The sequence below is a fragment of the Psammomys obesus genome, unplaced genomic scaffold, assembly GCF_907164565.1.
Source record: "Psammomys obesus unplaced genomic scaffold, mPsaObe1.curated_primary_1811, whole genome shotgun sequence".
Lineage (NCBI taxonomy): Eukaryota > Metazoa > Chordata > Mammalia > Rodentia > Muridae > Psammomys > Psammomys obesus.
This window is the reverse complement of record NW_026596256.1, coordinates 5,826,944-5,845,050: the sequence shown is the minus strand read 5'-3', so window position 1 is coordinate 5,845,050 and position 18,107 is coordinate 5,826,944. Positions and strand designations below refer to the sequence as shown.

General features: G+C 39.8%; 1 protein-coding gene across 1 annotated transcript in view; it reads left to right on the top strand.

Moving 5' to 3' along the window:
* Nucleotides 1–18,107, top strand: part of Nbea (neurobeachin) — a 509,877-nt gene that overhangs the window by 409,147 nt on the left and 82,623 nt on the right. Inside the window, exons 41-43 of the mRNA XM_055596761.1 lie at nucleotides 10,599–10,716; nucleotides 11,006–11,108; nucleotides 15,741–15,856. Of these exons, the coding sequence (XP_055452736.1) occupies nucleotides 10,599–10,716; nucleotides 11,006–11,108; nucleotides 15,741–15,856 (337 nt within the window). The remainder of the gene's footprint in view (nucleotides 1–10,598; nucleotides 10,717–11,005; nucleotides 11,109–15,740; nucleotides 15,857–18,107) is intronic.

Sequence of the window (18,107 nt, the reverse complement as noted above, 5' to 3'; positions counted from 1 at the left end):
TCAAAGAGGCTGAAAATGATCCCGTATGGCTGGAGCCAGGAGGGCTAAGTGGCAGCAGATGAATCTGGAGACAGAGGCAGGATGTGCACATCAAGACCTGTCTCATCTGTCTTGGCTTCTGCTCCTCAGAATACCTGCTGCTCTGTGGTTCCTGCTGACTGTCTTCTTGCTGCTTTGGCTCCTTCCCATCCTTCCCACCCCCATCTCTCTACTTGGTGTACCATTTTTTAAAAAATTCATTTATTTATTTTGATTGCACCTCCCCTCCTCTCCTCCAAGGCCCCCCTCTTTGCACACCCCTTTCCCAATTCTTCCATCTCCTTCTCCTCAGAGAAGGGGAAAGTCCCCCAAGGCTACCAAACCACCATGGCACATTAAATGCCTGCAAAGCTAGGCACATCCTCTCCCACTGAGGCCTAACAAGGCAGCCTGGTTAGGGGAATAGGACCCAAAGAGTGGCATCAGAGTCAGAGAGGGGCCCCATGTCAGTTGTTGGGGAATCCACATGAAGACCAAGCTGTGCATCTGCTACATATGTGCAGGAGCCTCGGACCAGTCCATGCATGCTCTTTGGTTGGCGGTTCAGTATCTGTGAGCCCCCATGGGCCCAGGTTAGTTGACTGTAGGTCTTCTTGTGGAGTCCTTGACCCCTCTGGCTCCTTCAATAGTTCCCCCAACTTTTTCACAGGACTCCCTGAGCTCTGCCTAGTGTTTGCCTGTGAGTCTCTTCATATATTTCCATCAGCTGCTGGGTGAAACCTCTCAGAGGAGTTATGTGAGACTCCTGTCTATAAGCATAGCAGAGTAACATTAATAGTGTCACAGACTGGTTCTCTCCTATGGGATTGGGTTCCCATCCTCTTGTTGTGGTTATCTTTGAATATCTCACATCCAGATAATCAAGAGAGATTATCTGGTTGGGTCAGACAGCCTACACTCACAATAGTGTGACTCTGGGCAGGGTTTTCCCAGGAATGAATCCTAAGTTTCCTGTTGAGATAACTGCCTTTGTATGAACTGACCAACCCAGTTCTTTCCACTGTGGCCATGACTGTGGGTGTGCTGCTTTGGAAACCCAGTACAAAGGAGCACCTAGAACCCTGTAATTGTTCAGTCCAGGAGGCTGTATGTCTCAGCTGGCCTTCAGTATACATTACACTCCCAAAGAAGTAGGCTCTAATGCCAGTGAAGGAATGGACATGCTATTGAGAGCAAGCAAGCAAAGATCAAATGCTTTCTTCTTCCATGACCTTTAGAGAGGCTGCCACTGGAAGGTCTGGCCCAGATTAAAGGTGATCTTCCCACCTCAAAAAATGCAAATTAAAAGTGGGTCTTCCCACTTCAAGTGAGTTAATTTAAAAAAAAAAAAATCCCTCAGACATGTAACCAGCCACTTAAGTTTTTAGTTAATTCCAGATAGAGTCAGGTTGAAAACCAAGAATAGCCATCACAACATGTCAGAAAGGAGTAGTATCCATGTCCTGTTCAGTCTGTAATAAGCTTGGAATCAGTGTAGGGCCTTCGGATGCTTGTTTGTATATTCGTTTCTTTTCACAATGCTAGAGATCATACTCAAGGCCTTGATGATGTAGTGAAATCATCTATCAATCCAGCTCTTGTTTGTCTGTTTGTGAAATAATCTCCCTATGTAGCTCAGGCTAGCTTAGGAGTTGCAATCCTCCTGAGAGTTTTTACTCCTGTCTCCCAAGCGCTGTAATTATAGCCACCATATCTAGTTCACCTTGGGACCTTTAATGAGTGGTTTAAATTGTTATGGATCATATTTATTAAGAACTTTTTTAGAGGCTGAAGAGATAGCTTAGCAGTTAAGAGCATGTGTTACTCTTGCAGATAAATAGATTTATTTCCCAGCACCCACATAGTGGCTTACAGCCATCCATAACTCTAGTTCCAAGAGATTCAGTCCCCTCTTTTGGCTTATTCAGATACCCAGCACACATGTGGTGTACAAACATGCGTGTTGACAAAATACTCACACATAACATAAAATGAATAAACTTAATAAAATTGTTAAAAGGTACTTTCTTGAGCATATGTGTTATTAAATACAGATCAGCTATGGTATGCGTAATTTATTAGTGATGTTGAATAACTTGAGTATGTTGGGTGGCCTCTTCATTAGTATGATCAGTAAATAATGAGATTCATTCAGAATTTCTGTCCTCAGAGAGCAATATAGTCACAGGTGTTGAAAGCACACCAATGGGCCAGCAGTTGTAGCGCCTTGCTTTGTTATGAAGAGGTGGGTGCAGGGCTCTCAGAAGGAGCAGTAGATTCTCTGAGCTTAATAGTTAATGGCAGCTGATGAGCAGAACACAACAGTGAGGGATTGGCAGGCAGGAGAAACATTATGTGCAGGGGCACTGAAGTGTGACAGAACACGGCACATGGGGGACCTGAGAAGTCCTCAGAATGGTTGGCTTCTAGCCGGGCAGCAGGCGCGGGGTGGAGAAATGTGGGATTTCACAGCGCTGTTAGTAACCACAGCGGCCGCTGTGTGTGTGTGCTGTGTGCTGCTGTGCTATTGGTTGATGAAGTGTTTGTTGCAGGGTTTTAGTGTTTGCATTTTGTGGGTCACAGATATGAGGACATTGAAGCTTCTGTTCTGTGTAGGTCCTGTTAACATATGCTAACCAGAGAGGAGATGCTTGAATTTAGTTTTAAAAATATTAAGATTTCCCACTTCATTTGATATCTTTCACTTTTTGTGTGTTTAAATACTTTACAGCAAAAAAAATTAATATTGAAAAAGAATTCTATCATAGCATAATTAGATCCCTAGCCAAAAAAAAAAAACAAAAACAAAAACAAACAAACAAACAAATGAAAGGCAATTCTCTTGTCTGTCAGCTTGGGAAACATTGAACACTTTGGCTCTTAAAATAATTACACTAGCATCTCACCTACACATTTTCAAAAAGGTAAACAATTTTGCTAACAATGTATAGTATTGAAATAGCAGTTTTACCATTTTGGTTCAAAGAAATCATACTAGCTCAGAAACAAGATCGAATAAAGTATGTCCAAAGAGAAAGGATTTATAAATGTGACCAGTGCAGAAAATAGTGTTTTTACAACAGTGTTGAGTTCTTTTTCCCACATCTCCAATTCCTTTTAAAAATAACAGCAGAGAGAAAAATGTAATATTTTTAGAGTGTGCCAAGTTTAAGAAAATTAGTAAACACAGCCAAAAGATAGAGTGTTTACACCGGGGGACATCCATGATTAGGACAAATCGAATCAGCCTCCTCAGCATACCCTCTTCAGTCCTCAGTGTGGAGAGTGCGGTTTTGCAGAAGAGGTGGACATAGAGGTCTTCAGCTGCAGCTCTGAATCTTTGTAAATTAAATTGCTAAATATTCTCAACAAAGCAATTGATGTGTCCTATATGTAGGCTTTATCCATTCTGGTATCCACCCTCACGGATTCTACCAGTTCTGGAGGTTTCAGGTAATAAAATAGACCAGCTTAAAAGTACTTGCCACAATGTAAGATAATACAAAGAACACAAATGACACTCTCTTGAATGAGTTCGTAATTTTTAAAACTAATAGTGATTTACTGTTTGTGCATATTACTGGGACAGCCTCCCAGTTTTTCTGTTAAAATCCCTTCTTCACTGTGGTCACAGCGATGATTTCTGAAGTGCTAATTTAATTATCTGCCATCTTTGTTTAAAATCATTAAGTAGCATGTCAGTGTTCTCAGACCAGGGCCCAAACTCCCCATGATTTGCCTGAGCTAGCCTTGTGATCTGGCTCCCACCCACCCTTTACCACTCTCTTCTTTCACCTCTCCTCCTCGCAGTGAAATACAAGCCGTGACACCCTAGACCCATAGCCCACTGTGCCTCATTAATATACATGTCCTTCCTTTCTCATGGAACTCTGGTTTCCCAGAGATCAGAGTCCTGGCTTCTAATGTTCACCAGTCACTTATGGTGGTCAATTCATAGTATCTGTTAAAAGAAAGTAACCAAAAGACAATAAAATAGCCAAGTCATAAAGAGAAGACTGATAGAACAAAGGAGGCCTAACGATACTCTGTTTTAAGACAGTGGAATTTTTCTTCAGTTTTTACTGTAGATGACAGTAGTGGCTCTAAGCCTGGGTTTTGAGGTCAAAGGTGTTAATTTGGGAAATTTATGATACAAGTCACAGCTAAGAAAACAGTAAAGGATTATGTGGAGTCTTTTGTGCATTTGCTGATGATATCATTACTGATGATTAGGACAAGAGATTGCATTGCCGTGTGTGTGTGTGTGTGTGTGTGTGTGTGTGTGTGTTGTGTGTCCGTGTGTGTGCACATAAGCACATATATGTACACAAGAAATCCTTTGTTAAACATTTTCCATTTAACTCTTCTAAAAAGAGTCTATTATCTGTTCTCATAAGCATCCTGTGAGATTAACTTATCTTATTCCTTATCTTAAGCAAACTGAAGAATTAAAAAAAAAAAAAAAAAGTTAACTGTCTGAGGTCTCTACTAGAGAGAGGCCAGACTCGAGGGAAGACTTAAGTCTATGGTAAGCCGGTAGAAAATTACAGCAAATAAGGAATGATATTTAAAAAAAAAAAAAACTGTCAATGGGTGAGCTACCTAAATACTGCAACTACAGAGTTTTTGACCCCTAACTACCCTATAACATATACCAGGAATGGGCACGATAGTAAACTTGAACTAATCAGAATTATAGCAACATTGTTTAATTTTTGTAAGAATGTATTTTTAATTACTAAACATAAATTATAAAATAATATTAGAAATCCATCTCAGTAAGATGACTAGCTTGGGTGCCTGCCAGCTTATTGCTGGCATTACAGAATATTACTTATTATAAAAAATACGGAAATAATTATAGGAATTATAACTGACTTCCTCTCTTGAAGATGTTTTGAAAATTAATCGAAGGTAAAGGGAGGTGCGGGAGGAGCGGAGGGAGAGTAAACTGTGGTCAGAATATATTGTATGAGAGAAAAATTTATCTCCATTGAAAAAAAGATATACAATGGCATATACATGATTTTAGTTGGGTTCTTGGTAAAAAAGTAAACTTCAATAATTTATATTCCAAGTTAGATTTCATCAGGTACATTTAACACAATATTTGATTAAGGTATTTTGGTAACCATTAAAATAGCACTGAATAAAAAAAATGTGTTGAAAATCATGGTCACATACTTAGAGGAATTGAAAATTTTCATTCTTAAATGTTACTCAGAGGTTTTACAAGCTATATGCTAAAAATCTAGTGATCTAGCATCAAAAAGTGACAGTATCTTTAAGTTGGCAGCCCAAATAGATTCAGTTTGTTTTGAAGATAAGCACCTGGGGAGACCTTTGTCTTGTAAATGAATTTTTAATCCACCATCAGAGTGTCTGTTAGTCATCCATCGCACCACTACCGACTGTGTGTCCTGTGTTTGAGAGTCTTTCACCCTCAGCAGATCTTACCCCATCAGAGCAGATACCTCTTTGTAGTTTTAGCAAAAGACTGATGATAAGAAAATGAAATAGGAAAGAAGTGGCATCTCTTCTTTCTCCTTGCATTTGGTGGGGAAATAGCATGCCCTAGACCAGAATGTCATGCCTGCAGTGATTGGGTAGCTCCTTCCAGCTCCACTTCTGCTTTTCTTCCAGGTGGGGCATCTTTGCAGTTCAGCTGGCAGGTGTGGGAAGAGCATGTATATTCATGTGTGAATAGAAACCTGACATTTCTTTAGGACTATTCTGTCTTGAATATATTTGATATAGTCCTGAGCCATTTGTAATTTACGTGGAATTGAAAAAGTAATGGTGAGCTGTAACTTAATATTGAACTACAAACGCTTTAATTAAACTGTTGAAACTGGAAATGTCGAAAAAGCATGCCCACGTCATGAGCACTAAGAAGGACACATCCAACCTCTCACAGCATTTCAGTTGTTCTTCACAGCAACTACTGCTTGATGCATGATTTGTATTTTCCATATCCCAAGAGGAAGCATGTGTGCTGCTCATCCTAATGTATGTGCTAGGTGACCTCAGGTCAGTAAGGCCATCACAGAACAAGAACTTTTAGTTTGCACAGTATTAGCTGCCTCTGAAAGAAAATAAAAGACAAACTGATTTGACAGCTCTGTTCATGTTTCTGACAATGTTGTCCATGTCTGATACACATGAGTGCACATCAGTCCTACTTTTCTTCAACATGATCACCAGATAATGTATGTTAAGCATACATTTGGGTAAGTGGTTTACAAGCGTTGTTCCATTCTGCTTGCTGTGTGCCTCAGCTCACAGGTGAATGAGGATAGCCTTAGGGCGCAGACTAGCATAATCTTTTCCTCTTTCCTATACCAAACAGTTAACTCAAAACAGTGGCCACTTTAAAAATGACAAGGTTCCATAAGATTTGGAATCAAGATACTTTACTGTTCGTGTTTCTGACCTATGGAATGTTAAGAACTTCATATTTATTCACTTTTCAGAAAATGAAATCAAATGAGGAATTTAGTAGCTGTTGATTAGATTTTGTAATGTTTTAACTAATTTGCAGAAGCAGGAAGGCACAGTCAGAGAATATGGGAAAGTAGGCTTGAGGAAAACAAAGCCAGAAACCTCAGCTGTTAATAAAAGTACTTGAATGACGTAGGAGAATATCTCAGACTACAAGGAAAGCAAGTTAAAGCACTGCTATAGAAGGTCCTGAAAGTTAGATAACATTATGTAACAAGTAAAGGTATAAATAAAAGACAGACAGCTTTATTGTATTGGTTCATATTTCAGACCTGGGCTTGGCGCCCAGATTTTTATAGAAACATTCCATAAAATCAGCATTCAATTGGGTATAAATGATATTCCTTTATATTTTTGAAATGCACACCAACAGATTTAAACTCCTCATCACATGCCTCAGTAGTATCCCATCTGGCCACTCTGTCTCCATGTGCACAGAATTCTATTTCCCATCACACAATTCCCCAGTGGTGTCTAAAATCTCACAGTATAACCTTCCCACTGCCTTTCAGGATCCCCTTGAATCCAGGCAGGAGAGAGAAACCACTCAACAATGTACATGGCTGAAGTGCAATATAAATAATTCTAATTAAAACGAGATTGGAGTTCCAGGGGAATGGCTAATAAGAAATAAAGAGAACTGTGAGAACTATAGGAATTCTGCACATAAGGAGGAAAAGTGTCTTGGGCTGCTTTAGAAGCCTAGGATTAGGCCTTTCTGCTGTGAAATAGCATTCTGAATGCTGCCCACACAGGGATCCTGCTAAAAGCACTGCTCTTTAGCATTTTTTTTAATTTCCTTCCAAAGAGTTGGTAAAGATGTTCTTGGTATGTCCTCACCAGAGACTCTGCTATAGAACTTCTGGAGTTGGAAGTCTTGGGGCTGCTGTCCAGAGTGGTCAGTTGGCCATTGTGTACCACCAGCTGTTGCAGAGACCAGGCGCTCCTGAAGCAGCACAGCACAGGAAGCAAGCCCTTCCTCCATGTGGCTCCTTGGTACCCTGTGATAGGCCTTATTATCACGCAAGCTAGTAGAGGGAACAGACCTAAGGGGAACAGATTCATCTTAATAGAGCAAGTAGTGAAGGTTTAAGGTGACCCAAGAGACTGAATTCCTGCTGACTGAATTCCTACTGAACTTCTAAGTTCACACAGGACACCCACAGAATCAGGCTAGTTTATTTTCCCAGTTACCACTTGAGCAAATATTTTTTATATCACAGCTTCTACAGATAGACACAAGTCAAAGTGTACACAATGTACACCCATGCACAGTAATTTAACTGTCTCCCTTCTTATAGCAGAATTAATATGAAGGGCCCAACACAGGCTTATGAGAAATTACCATACCTTCCTCATTTGACTGTTTGAATTTCAATAATCTTATTTTTTCTTATTGAATAATCATATGCAAATAGTTTTCAACAATTTGTCTTAAGATATTTGTTACTTAGCACACACAGAAGATGCTGGCAATCTTACATTCTTTCCTTTCTTCCATTTTGAAAAAAAGCTATTCTAGTGTATGAAATTCAGAACTGCAACTGATTATAGTATTCCTGAATAAATATGAATTGTAATGAGTCACCATAGTAACCATTTTGTAAAATACATGAGAAGAAGTTTTGCATTTAGAAGCTGAGAAGAGTTGTCACGTGGTAGGAACATCATAGAGCTGTCCCTCCATATTCACTGGTTCTTAATGGAAGTGCTACAGCTCTGAAAGGAAAGGTATCCTGCCAGTCGGGAACCAAGGAATACCACATTTATACCACAGGACAAACCTCACACAAGAGATTTATTGGGAGGGAAAACCCAAGAGGGTGGCTCCGCTTGGGTGAGAAAAAGAGGGGAACTGAGCAGACACAGGCTTTACATAGTTTCTTGAGGAACAAAGCTTTCCAGATTTTCAGGGTAGAGGATTGGGGGGAAGTTCAAGTCCTAAACTGTGAGAGCTCAGGGATCGGTGAGTTTCTTTGGCAAGTTCAGGGACTGGTGGGTTTTCCTGTTCAGAGACTGGTGGGATTTTTTTTTTTCTTGTAGAATGGGGCCTAGCTACTCCCCTGCCCCAGGCCTGGGAATAATCATTAAGGCTTTTAGGGAGCCTCTGGGGTAAGGTCTGGCCACTTTCCTGCCTTGAGGGTTTGCAAAGTTTACAAAGGGTGTCCAGCCTGAGAAGGCTTTTCCTGCCACTTCTGTTGGCATGAAGAGCCAACACTTAAACTAACCAGTGATAGATGCTATTGTTACCACGTTTCAGAAGACAAAAGTCAGATGGAGTCAGGCAATTTTTCTAAAATCTAGAATTAGCAAATGGCAGAGCCAAGATTCAGGAAGAGTCTGACTGATTCTGAATGTCTTAGGACCTAAACACATGAAACAGCCTCTAAAGACCTTCTGGCCTTAGGAAGACTCAGACAGAGTTAAGAACTGAAAACAAGGGCCTGGAGAGTGCTCGATCATGAAGTGCTTGCCACAGGAACTTGACTTTGGCTCCTTGAGAAAACTATTGAGAGGGGAAAAGGCCGCACATGGTGGTATATTGCAACAGTCACGGTACTAAGGCAGTAGAGACGGGAGGATCCCTGCTGTCCAGACAAAATAGCTGAATTGATTAGCGCCACACTCGGTGAGAAACACTGCCTCAAAATGTAAGGTGGAGGGGCTGAGAGATGGCTCAGTAGTGATGAGCACTGGCTGCTCTTTCGGAGGACCCAGCACCCACATGGTGGTTCACAACAGTCCATACTCCAGCTTCAGATAATCTGACTGCCTCTTCTGACTTCCACCGGAACTAGCCATGCTCATGGTGCTGCACAGACATATATGCACGCAAAACACTCATGAAGACAAAATACTTAAAAAAGAAGGTGGCAACAAGTGGAAGAAGATATCTAACATTGATGTCACAAATATGTGCATGCACATGTGTACCCACAGGGACATGAATGTACACACACACACCACAATAAAATCAGAAACACATATTTTGCTTTTGTTTCTTAAAAGAACCATTAAGGAATTTCATAGCTTATTTTCAAAGCAACAGAAACCTAATGTATATGAAACTTAAGAACTACACAGATCCAAGGAAAAGATGTTCATGTGTTGTTAGCCGTGTTGGTGCATCAAGAGTATGCAATGTGCTTTGCATGCTCTGAAAAAGTAGCTTCATCAGCTATGAGCTGGTCTGTGCTGAGGAAGAGACAGTCTGGGTGCTCGGGGTTCCGTGGGATGTTCTGCATGTTCCAGCAGCCCAGTGATTCTCCAGTGCTGCTAGGATGTAAGCTGTTACATCTCCATTCAGATAAGAAGGGCAGGAGAGTGTCAGCCTCCTGTCACTCCTCATTTTACTAGCATTTCTGAAGCATCCTCCATTTCCTTTACCTCTGTCCTCCTGAGCCAGCTGTAGGTCCTACCAAAGTTGCAAGAAAAATTGAGAAATACAGAATAATCTTATGGTTTCCCTAGACCATTAGTCAAGCCAAATCCCATCTCTATTCCAAATTCAGCCACTTCAGTGTAAATAAAGTTTTACTGGACACAGCCAGTAACTTCTGCAATGTCTATGTCTGGTGACAGATTTCCAGGGACAATAACAGCATATAGTATGTAAGCTGAAAACAAACAAACAAAAAACAACAACAAAAAAAACACCAAAAAAACAAACAAACAAACAAAAAAAACCCAAAAAACATCTATCTTACGTTTTACCAGAAAAAAAAAAAATGCATGCAGAGTTAACTGGCTTCCATGAAGTAAGGGAGAAAGAGAAAGGAGGACTATTTGGCAGTACTAACAGCGTGTGCCACAGAAACAGGATCTGGGTCTTTAAGTCACAAGGTCGTTTTGAATATAATTGTTTTTACTCATTTGTTTGACTGCTCTTGAGTCAAGAGAGTTTAGAAAGGTGTAAATTATGCAAATAAACAGTATCTGGTGATTGAGAGTACCATGATACGTCATGAAAGCAGAAGATAACTTATTCAGGATTTTTAGACAACACTTTATTTAAAGTGTTCTCCAAGCCTTAAATTCCTACTTTATTGGTTATTGTCCCTTTAACTCATTTCTCTTAGGTTCTTGCATACACTGAGGGACTTCATGGGAAGTGGATGTTCAGTGAGATCCGAGCTGTGTTTTCGAGACGCTATCTTCTGCAGAACACAGCGCTGGAAGTGTTTATGGCAAACCGAAGTAAGTCTCTGAAGAAGCCAGAAAGAAGATATATTTACCCCTAATATTATTCATTTGCATGCAAAATGCTGTTTGATTATTGTCTGTATTCCTTTTTGTATGCTGTCATGAAAGCAAAATGTGTTTGAAGACATTGGTTTTGGTTTCAAATGGGCAAAACTGTAGAGAAGGCTCATCTTCCATGAAGATTCATTGCCCTTACAGATAAGCCACAGTAGGCCCTTGAACATTGTGTCCTAAGTGGTCTCTCCTGTCGTTTGCTAAAGCTCCTTCTTTTCTTCTGCCACAGCCTCTGTGATGTTTAATTTTCCTGACCAAGCAACAGTTAAAAAAGTTGTCTACAGTTTGCCTCGGGTTGGAGTGGGGACCAGCTATGGTTTGCCACAAGCCAGGTAATTATATCATGTTTCACATTATCTGAGATTTGTTTATATGTAGTAATCTCTCAGACTAAGGCCTTTTCTTGCTCTGTGGGTATTTTATGGAAACCACTGCACTAAGCATTAGAGAATGGCTAGGGCAGACTTAACTAAACGTGTCTCCAATGAGTGTAATGATTATTAACATATAAAAAAGGTATCTTTTGCTGGACAGTAGTGGTGTATGCCTTTAATCCCAGTACCTAGGAGGCAGAGGCAAGTGGATCTCTGTGAGTTCAAGGCCAGCCTAATCCATAGATCGAGTTCCAGGACAGCCAGGGCTACACAAGGAAACCCTATCTCAAAAACAAACAAACAAACAAACAAACAACACCTTTCTAGTTAAGCCATATAATCTTAGCATACCAAAAGCATTGCATAGTGTTTGTGATTAAATACTAGGCAATAGCATATAAATTATGGCTTCATAAATGCTAAATATAAATGGCTGTTTATTAAGGTCATAAAAATTCCTGTAATTTGCTGAGAACACTAGTTATTCATTATGGTATAGTTATAACTTTTACCTAAAATATTCATCTTAGTATTTCTGAAGAACCATTGAAAACCTCATTTTAATAAAAGGTAATAATCTAAGCAAAAACACAGTTACTAATTATGTGTATTGTCTATGCTTGGGTCCATGAAATTGAGTACTTGAATAAAAGAAGGGGTTTGTATGTATATGGTTTTAGGGTGTGTGGAGTGTGTGAGTGTGTGTGTGTGTGTGTGTAAAACAGAAAGACTTGAGTTAAAACACTAGTGATTATGACTCAGATACTTGGTGATATTTGGCTTCATGATCACAAAATGACCATTGCTTCCCAAGATAGAGAAAAGGCACGCTGATTTCTCTTTAAAGGTCTATTTTAAGAAGGAATGTATTTCTCAGAAGCTTCTGAGAGTCTTTATCTTAAGTCACTTTGGCTAGAAGACATTGTCTTGCACCTCTAAAGCTGGTGTGGCTCAGGGACTCGGGCATTCTAGAGATTTTAGAAAACACACCTCTGATTCCTTGCCATCTCCTCCCTGAGAAGGATGATTACAGTCACAGGCTGGTGGAGGTGTGCTCTGCCTGGAGATCCAGCCAGCACTGTGCAGCACAAACTGTTAAGTCCTAAAAGATTAGCGCAGGGTCCTCCTGTGTGGAAAGCCAATCTCTGTCCATCTTCCCTAAATAGATACCAGACATTCTAAAGATAGAGATTACGTTTTATTTATCTTTCAACTTGTAGCTTACAACTCAGTGCATAATAGCAAAAATGCTTTCTAAATGTTCCCAGCTAGCGTTCCCTTGCATTATGTCTGACCTGTTCTTAAGCTTCCAGTTGGAGAGCAATTTGTGGCATGTGTGTACATGCTCAGGATATTTGCAAGGAGAATGACAAGATTAAACCAAGGCATTAGTAGATAATGAAGCATGTATAAAAAATACAAGTCAAAGAAAAATGCATTTAATCTATCAAAAACAAAAGAATGATTCGTAAGACTTGTTCTTACTGATTGAATCTAAGCTGACTCATAGTTATCATTGCTTCCTTCCCAAGTGCTCACAGATTATACATTTAATCATTTTTTCCAGGAGTGAATGTTAAGAATACTCAAATAGGTCTGTCTTTCTCCTGGTTAAGAGTAAGCTCCTGCACCCTAGCGTTTTACTTAATGAACATGATTTCTGAGAGACTGCCTAAGGGCTTCCTAGGGACAAGTGTGAATTCCTGCAATGCTTGTGAACCTGACTGAATGTGATTTATTTAAAATAAACAATAGCTCTCCTACTATTTGCCTTACCTATTTAAGATATCAATTCTCTTTTGACTTCTGAATGATTACTTTTTAGGGTAGAAAAGCACTCAGTAGGTTTGCCATTTCTGTCACTCCTTACAGCCTTGCTCTCAGAACATCAGGTTGGTCTCGTGGCTTGTTTTCTCCTTAAAGTCCCAACTCATTCTTTCTCTCCTAACACTATTATTACAGGCCCAGTTTGCATATTTCTGACAATTGTAGTCTTTTAAGTAGCAAAATAGACTAGGAGAACTACATGTAGGCCTGCACCTGCCACGTACAAGCTGGGTCATAATAATGATGTCTACCGTCTAGAAAAACTCATTATATAGCGGTTAAAAGAACAAATGATACTAGGCAAGAGGAATGGCATTCTCATTTACCATAAATGGGAAAATGCTTTTGTAGGGATGTTCAAAATCAAGATATCGTTTAACAGACAAAGGCACTGCATAAACTATAAATGCCTTCATGTAGTATATCCTTATGGACATCTGGGCGCACACCTACAGATGATGGTGCCTACATGGGTAAAGCAGATGTGCACACAGAGACCCCTTCCCACTCTCATAGGATGCATGTGCATGCTGAGGAAGAAGGGGGTTCAAAGAGTTATCAGATGGTAGGAATGGTGCCATGCTCTTCCAAGGAGAAGCTCTCTGATGTGTTCCCGTAGAATAACAAAGACCCCAGGAATCTGTGCTGCACTTTCTTGACACCTGCTTCTATCAGTATTTGAAAATTTAAGTCAGCTCTCAGAAACTCTTCAGCTAAAGCCTTCAGACACTTAATTTTAAACAACAAAGCATTATTAAATTCAAAGGCAGCTACCTCCCATAAACAACTGACTTCAGCATCCCCTAGCATGGACCAAGGCAAGCTCACCAAGGTCACATTGCAAATCAGATTCTTGCTTAATAAGCAAGCTCAGGACAAAGGGATGATTTCCATTAAGGTAGCACAGCATCATGAATGTCTCTCTCATTAATTAATATTCACAGTGTGGTTCACTGAGTACTTCCCATGAGTAAGGGACAATTTCTGTCTTAATTATAACATGACTTTTTCACTTAAATATGAAAGCACTCGCATTTTATAAAAATAATGGGATTCTTACCCTAATTTACAAGTAAGAAAACTTAGATTTAGATAACTTCGTCATTCCTCCCACTTTCCTAATTCCCGTTTTTCATCTTCTGTCAGGGTGACTCATGTTGGTCTGAAAAACAGTCTTTTCACACTGGACAAAAAAAAAAAAAAATTACTGGCAAACACTCACTTACCTCCCACACATGATATTAACTACTGTTTTATGTTTTCTATTCAGACAGCGGGATCCAAAGGAAACACCCTGGTTCTATTTAGAGTTCGTGGCCTTGCTATGTAATAAATAAAATAACACTTTTTATTTCTCATTTTCAACATTAGGTAGCCCTTATTTCCCATACATCTTTGAGGAGACTGGGGTTTGTGTTTGGTGTTTACCAGACTCAAAAATTCAGATCTCAGTGAGGAATTAGATTGGGTACAGAAAAGTGAAGGGGCTAGTGTCAGTTTTGGTTCCTGTACTTGAGAAACTGTAAAGTTTGTGCCCTTTCAGATACTGCAGCCACTTAGAGCAAACCCACTAAGTGTTCGTCAGTGTTAGACTCCAAGTAGGTGCTTGATATTTTAGATTTTGCCTTAGTCGCCTTGCTTTAAACAGTATCTGATTCTGGGCAATATAGTAAGAGCAAGCTTATTTAATTCATGTGTTCAGAAGTTGATGATGCAAGATCAGGCCTGATGGTCTCAACCTGTGGTGAGGGCTCCTTGGGGCAAGAAATGAAAATAGGCATGTAAGATGGGGGCCATCCATGCAGAGCTGCCCCATTATAGCAGCCTGTTGTCTTGAATACTAATTCAGTAAGACCAGCATTAATTCCTCCTGAAGACAGTGCCGCTATGGCCTAGGACTTTCATAAGGTCCCGATCCCACCACTTCAACACCACCATTTCCCAGCGCATGAACCTTTGGTACACATGCTCAGACCACATTTAGACCTTAAGCATTTTGATCTAACTGTTCAGTAAACAGAACTGCTAGGTGTTTCTCTTGATCAAGGGGCATTGTGGGAAAAAAATCACTGCAACATTAATAGTAACAAGACTCTTAACAGCTTTAGGAACCAAGAGGCATTATCATACTTTTCTAAATATACTAGGTTTCCCTCTAATTTTCAGATAAACATGTTAAGCCTGGAAGAACACATGATGCTGACCTACTCCCCACAGCTCTGTTTATGTCCCTGGGCCTGGGAATTTTTCACAGTTCCCACTTTTTATTTTGTTTTGTTTTGGTTTGGTTTGGTTTGGTTTGGTTTGGTACATTAGTGGTAGGTGTTTATCATGCAGGTGGAGGCTGCCCTTTGTGCTTCCTTTGTTCAGTGACAGCCACCCTTGCCACTGAGAAGTAAGTGATGCTGAGTCTTGCAGGCAGGCACCTGTGTAACTATGAGTTTCTTGTTACTCAGATTTGCTGAGTAACATATTTATTTTCAGATTTATGTTGATTTATTTTCAGAGCAGCTATTACCACTTTTGTTCCTGTGTACTGTAGTTACCCATTTGCAACTATATTTTCACAGATAGAGGCTTCCCAACTTATCCTTCTCTATAATAGAATTCTGAAATAGAGCTAATTTCTACAACTAAATATTACATATTCTACCCATGAAGGCTAACCCACAAATTACGGACTGATCTCAAATAGATATTTTAGTTGCAGCTGGACTTTTGACAGCCGTGACTGAAAGTGTCTTTGGCCTGCTTACTCACCAGGAGGATATCACTGGCCACTCCTCGACAGCTGTATAAGTCTTCCAACATGACTCAACGCTGGCAAAGAAGGGAAATCTCCAACTTTGAGTATTTGATGTTTCTCAACACCATAGCAGGTAAGGAACCTCGTTTTTCAGACCATCTGAGTTATAGGAGATATGAACTCAGGGGATGTCTTGTTTTCGCTGAAGCTCAGATGAAGCAGTAAGGTAAACATGGATGAGTTTACAATGGACTTTATTAGGAGCTGTGCAGCTGCTATCAAGGTTTTAATGTTTCCCCTTGCTCTTCGCTGCCTTTGCTGGCAGCGTTGTCCAAAGGTTTATTAGACTCAGCAAACTATTGCTAGATGTCTAAAGTTAATACTGAGAAAATATGATTTTACTTCTTGGTCATTCCCTGCAGAAGCAGCCATACAGAAGAATAACAGATTCCTACCTACCTAGCAAGGATGTCACCTGGATTAGACCATGATTGCCTTACAGCGTATTTTTTTCAAATACATCACATAAGAGTAAAACCTCTGATTATATTTCCAAACTGATGATCACAGATACTGTGGTTGTCAATTAAAAAAGCCCCGTAGCTTGTTTTCATCTTCCTGAAAAGGAAGGTGAGAGGGTGAGGATGGCTCAGTGGATGTCTGAGAGAACTGCTCTCTCCCTCTTTCTTTCTGTATAAGTTGAACTCTAAGAGCCCTGAGTCATTCTGATTTGCAGAGAATTTGCTTCAGTGAACCAGGCTGTGCGGGCCCTGTATTGGCAAATAAGGAGTCTCAGCAGTAGTATCGATGCCTGTGTCTTTGCCTGTGGTTATTTTTGGTTGTAACTGCTCACAGTGGCTGCACAGTAGTGCTTTTAAAAGTGATTGCATCCCCGTTTTCCTTTTAAATCTAGAGACAAGTACGCATGTGGATACTACAGATGCCAAAATATGGTTGGTCAATAAAAAGAAAGTTCTTTGAAATACTTTTTCATTTTAGTTATAAATGCATATGTTACTATGCAATAATAGTAAACTTATATTTTAAAGAAACCTGTTTGTTCCCTAAGAATTAAATTAGCTGTATAATACTGTTAAGTTAGTATATCATTTTCACACACAGACGAAATGAGCATAAATGACTGAAAGGGAAATAACTTATTTTCCTTGGCAGAAATCCCTCAGCATGAAGACAGTTAGTTCCCAGAACCCTATGCATAGCAAAACTGAGGTTGCACAGGCCCCACGAGCCCCTCCCACATCCACTAAACCAGCTGCACAAGGCTCTCACGTGATGTGAGTGCCATGTGAGCACATGTCAGCCTTATCCTTATACAAGACCAGGACAGGGGCAGTATAGCTTCAGGACAGGACAAACGGTGGTATAGGTTCTGGACAGGCATGGATTTTAACTTGCTTTTTGCTTCTGTTTGAACTTTGGACACCCAACTCACAGCTTCAAAAAGCCGGTGCTTTTTAGCTAAATACATGACTTCACGTTCAAAGCTTAAACTCCCATCAAAGAGAAGAGGGCCAGAACCCCAGACAGGCCACCTGTGTGTCTCCAGACAGAAGCTAGGCTTTGAGGCTGTCTTTCACTGGTTTTTATCATTCAGAAGACATGTAATACAGTAACATTTTGTGACACTTGGCATGTTTGGTTCTATGTCATATTTTTATGCTGCTGCTTTTAATGTTTGTTGATTTTAAAATTCTATTGTATGTCTTTGACCACAGAGATAGTTTCTCATGTGTTTAGTGATCTAGAGTGAAGTTGTCTTTTTATTAGTTCCCCTAGAGAGATTGTTAAATTTTTATCAGCTTCCTAAACTCTATTTCTCTATATGATTTTATTTTATGTGAGTATGTGTGATGTCTGTGCAGGTGTGTGCACACAGTGTCCAGCTGTGTAAATCTCTGCCTTACTGATTTGAGACAGGTCTCTTGCTTAAACTGAAACAAGGCCTCTCCTTCATCCCACAAAGGCACGTGTGCCCAGCCTAGCTTTCACATGGATTCTGGGGACTTGCTCAACAAGAGCATTTACCCACTAAGCCACCTCTCTAGCCCTATTTCACTTATTTATCAAAAATAAATCAATTTTAATCACTCTTACATGATATGAAAGTGTTTACTCAAAGTAGTTTTACATTCATTTTTTTTTATTTTTTGTAAGTATAATTTACCATCTATATTCCAGACTATTTACTCTTTACTTTTGAAATCCATGTCTTTCTGTATATTAAGAAGTGTTTCAAATTACTAATTTTTTGTTTACCCAGTATATTATTTTTAGGTACATAATTATTTGCATGATGTTTGGAGGATAATACTGGTTTGTGTGTGTGTGTGTGTGTGTGTGTGTGTGTGTGTGTGTGTGTGTGT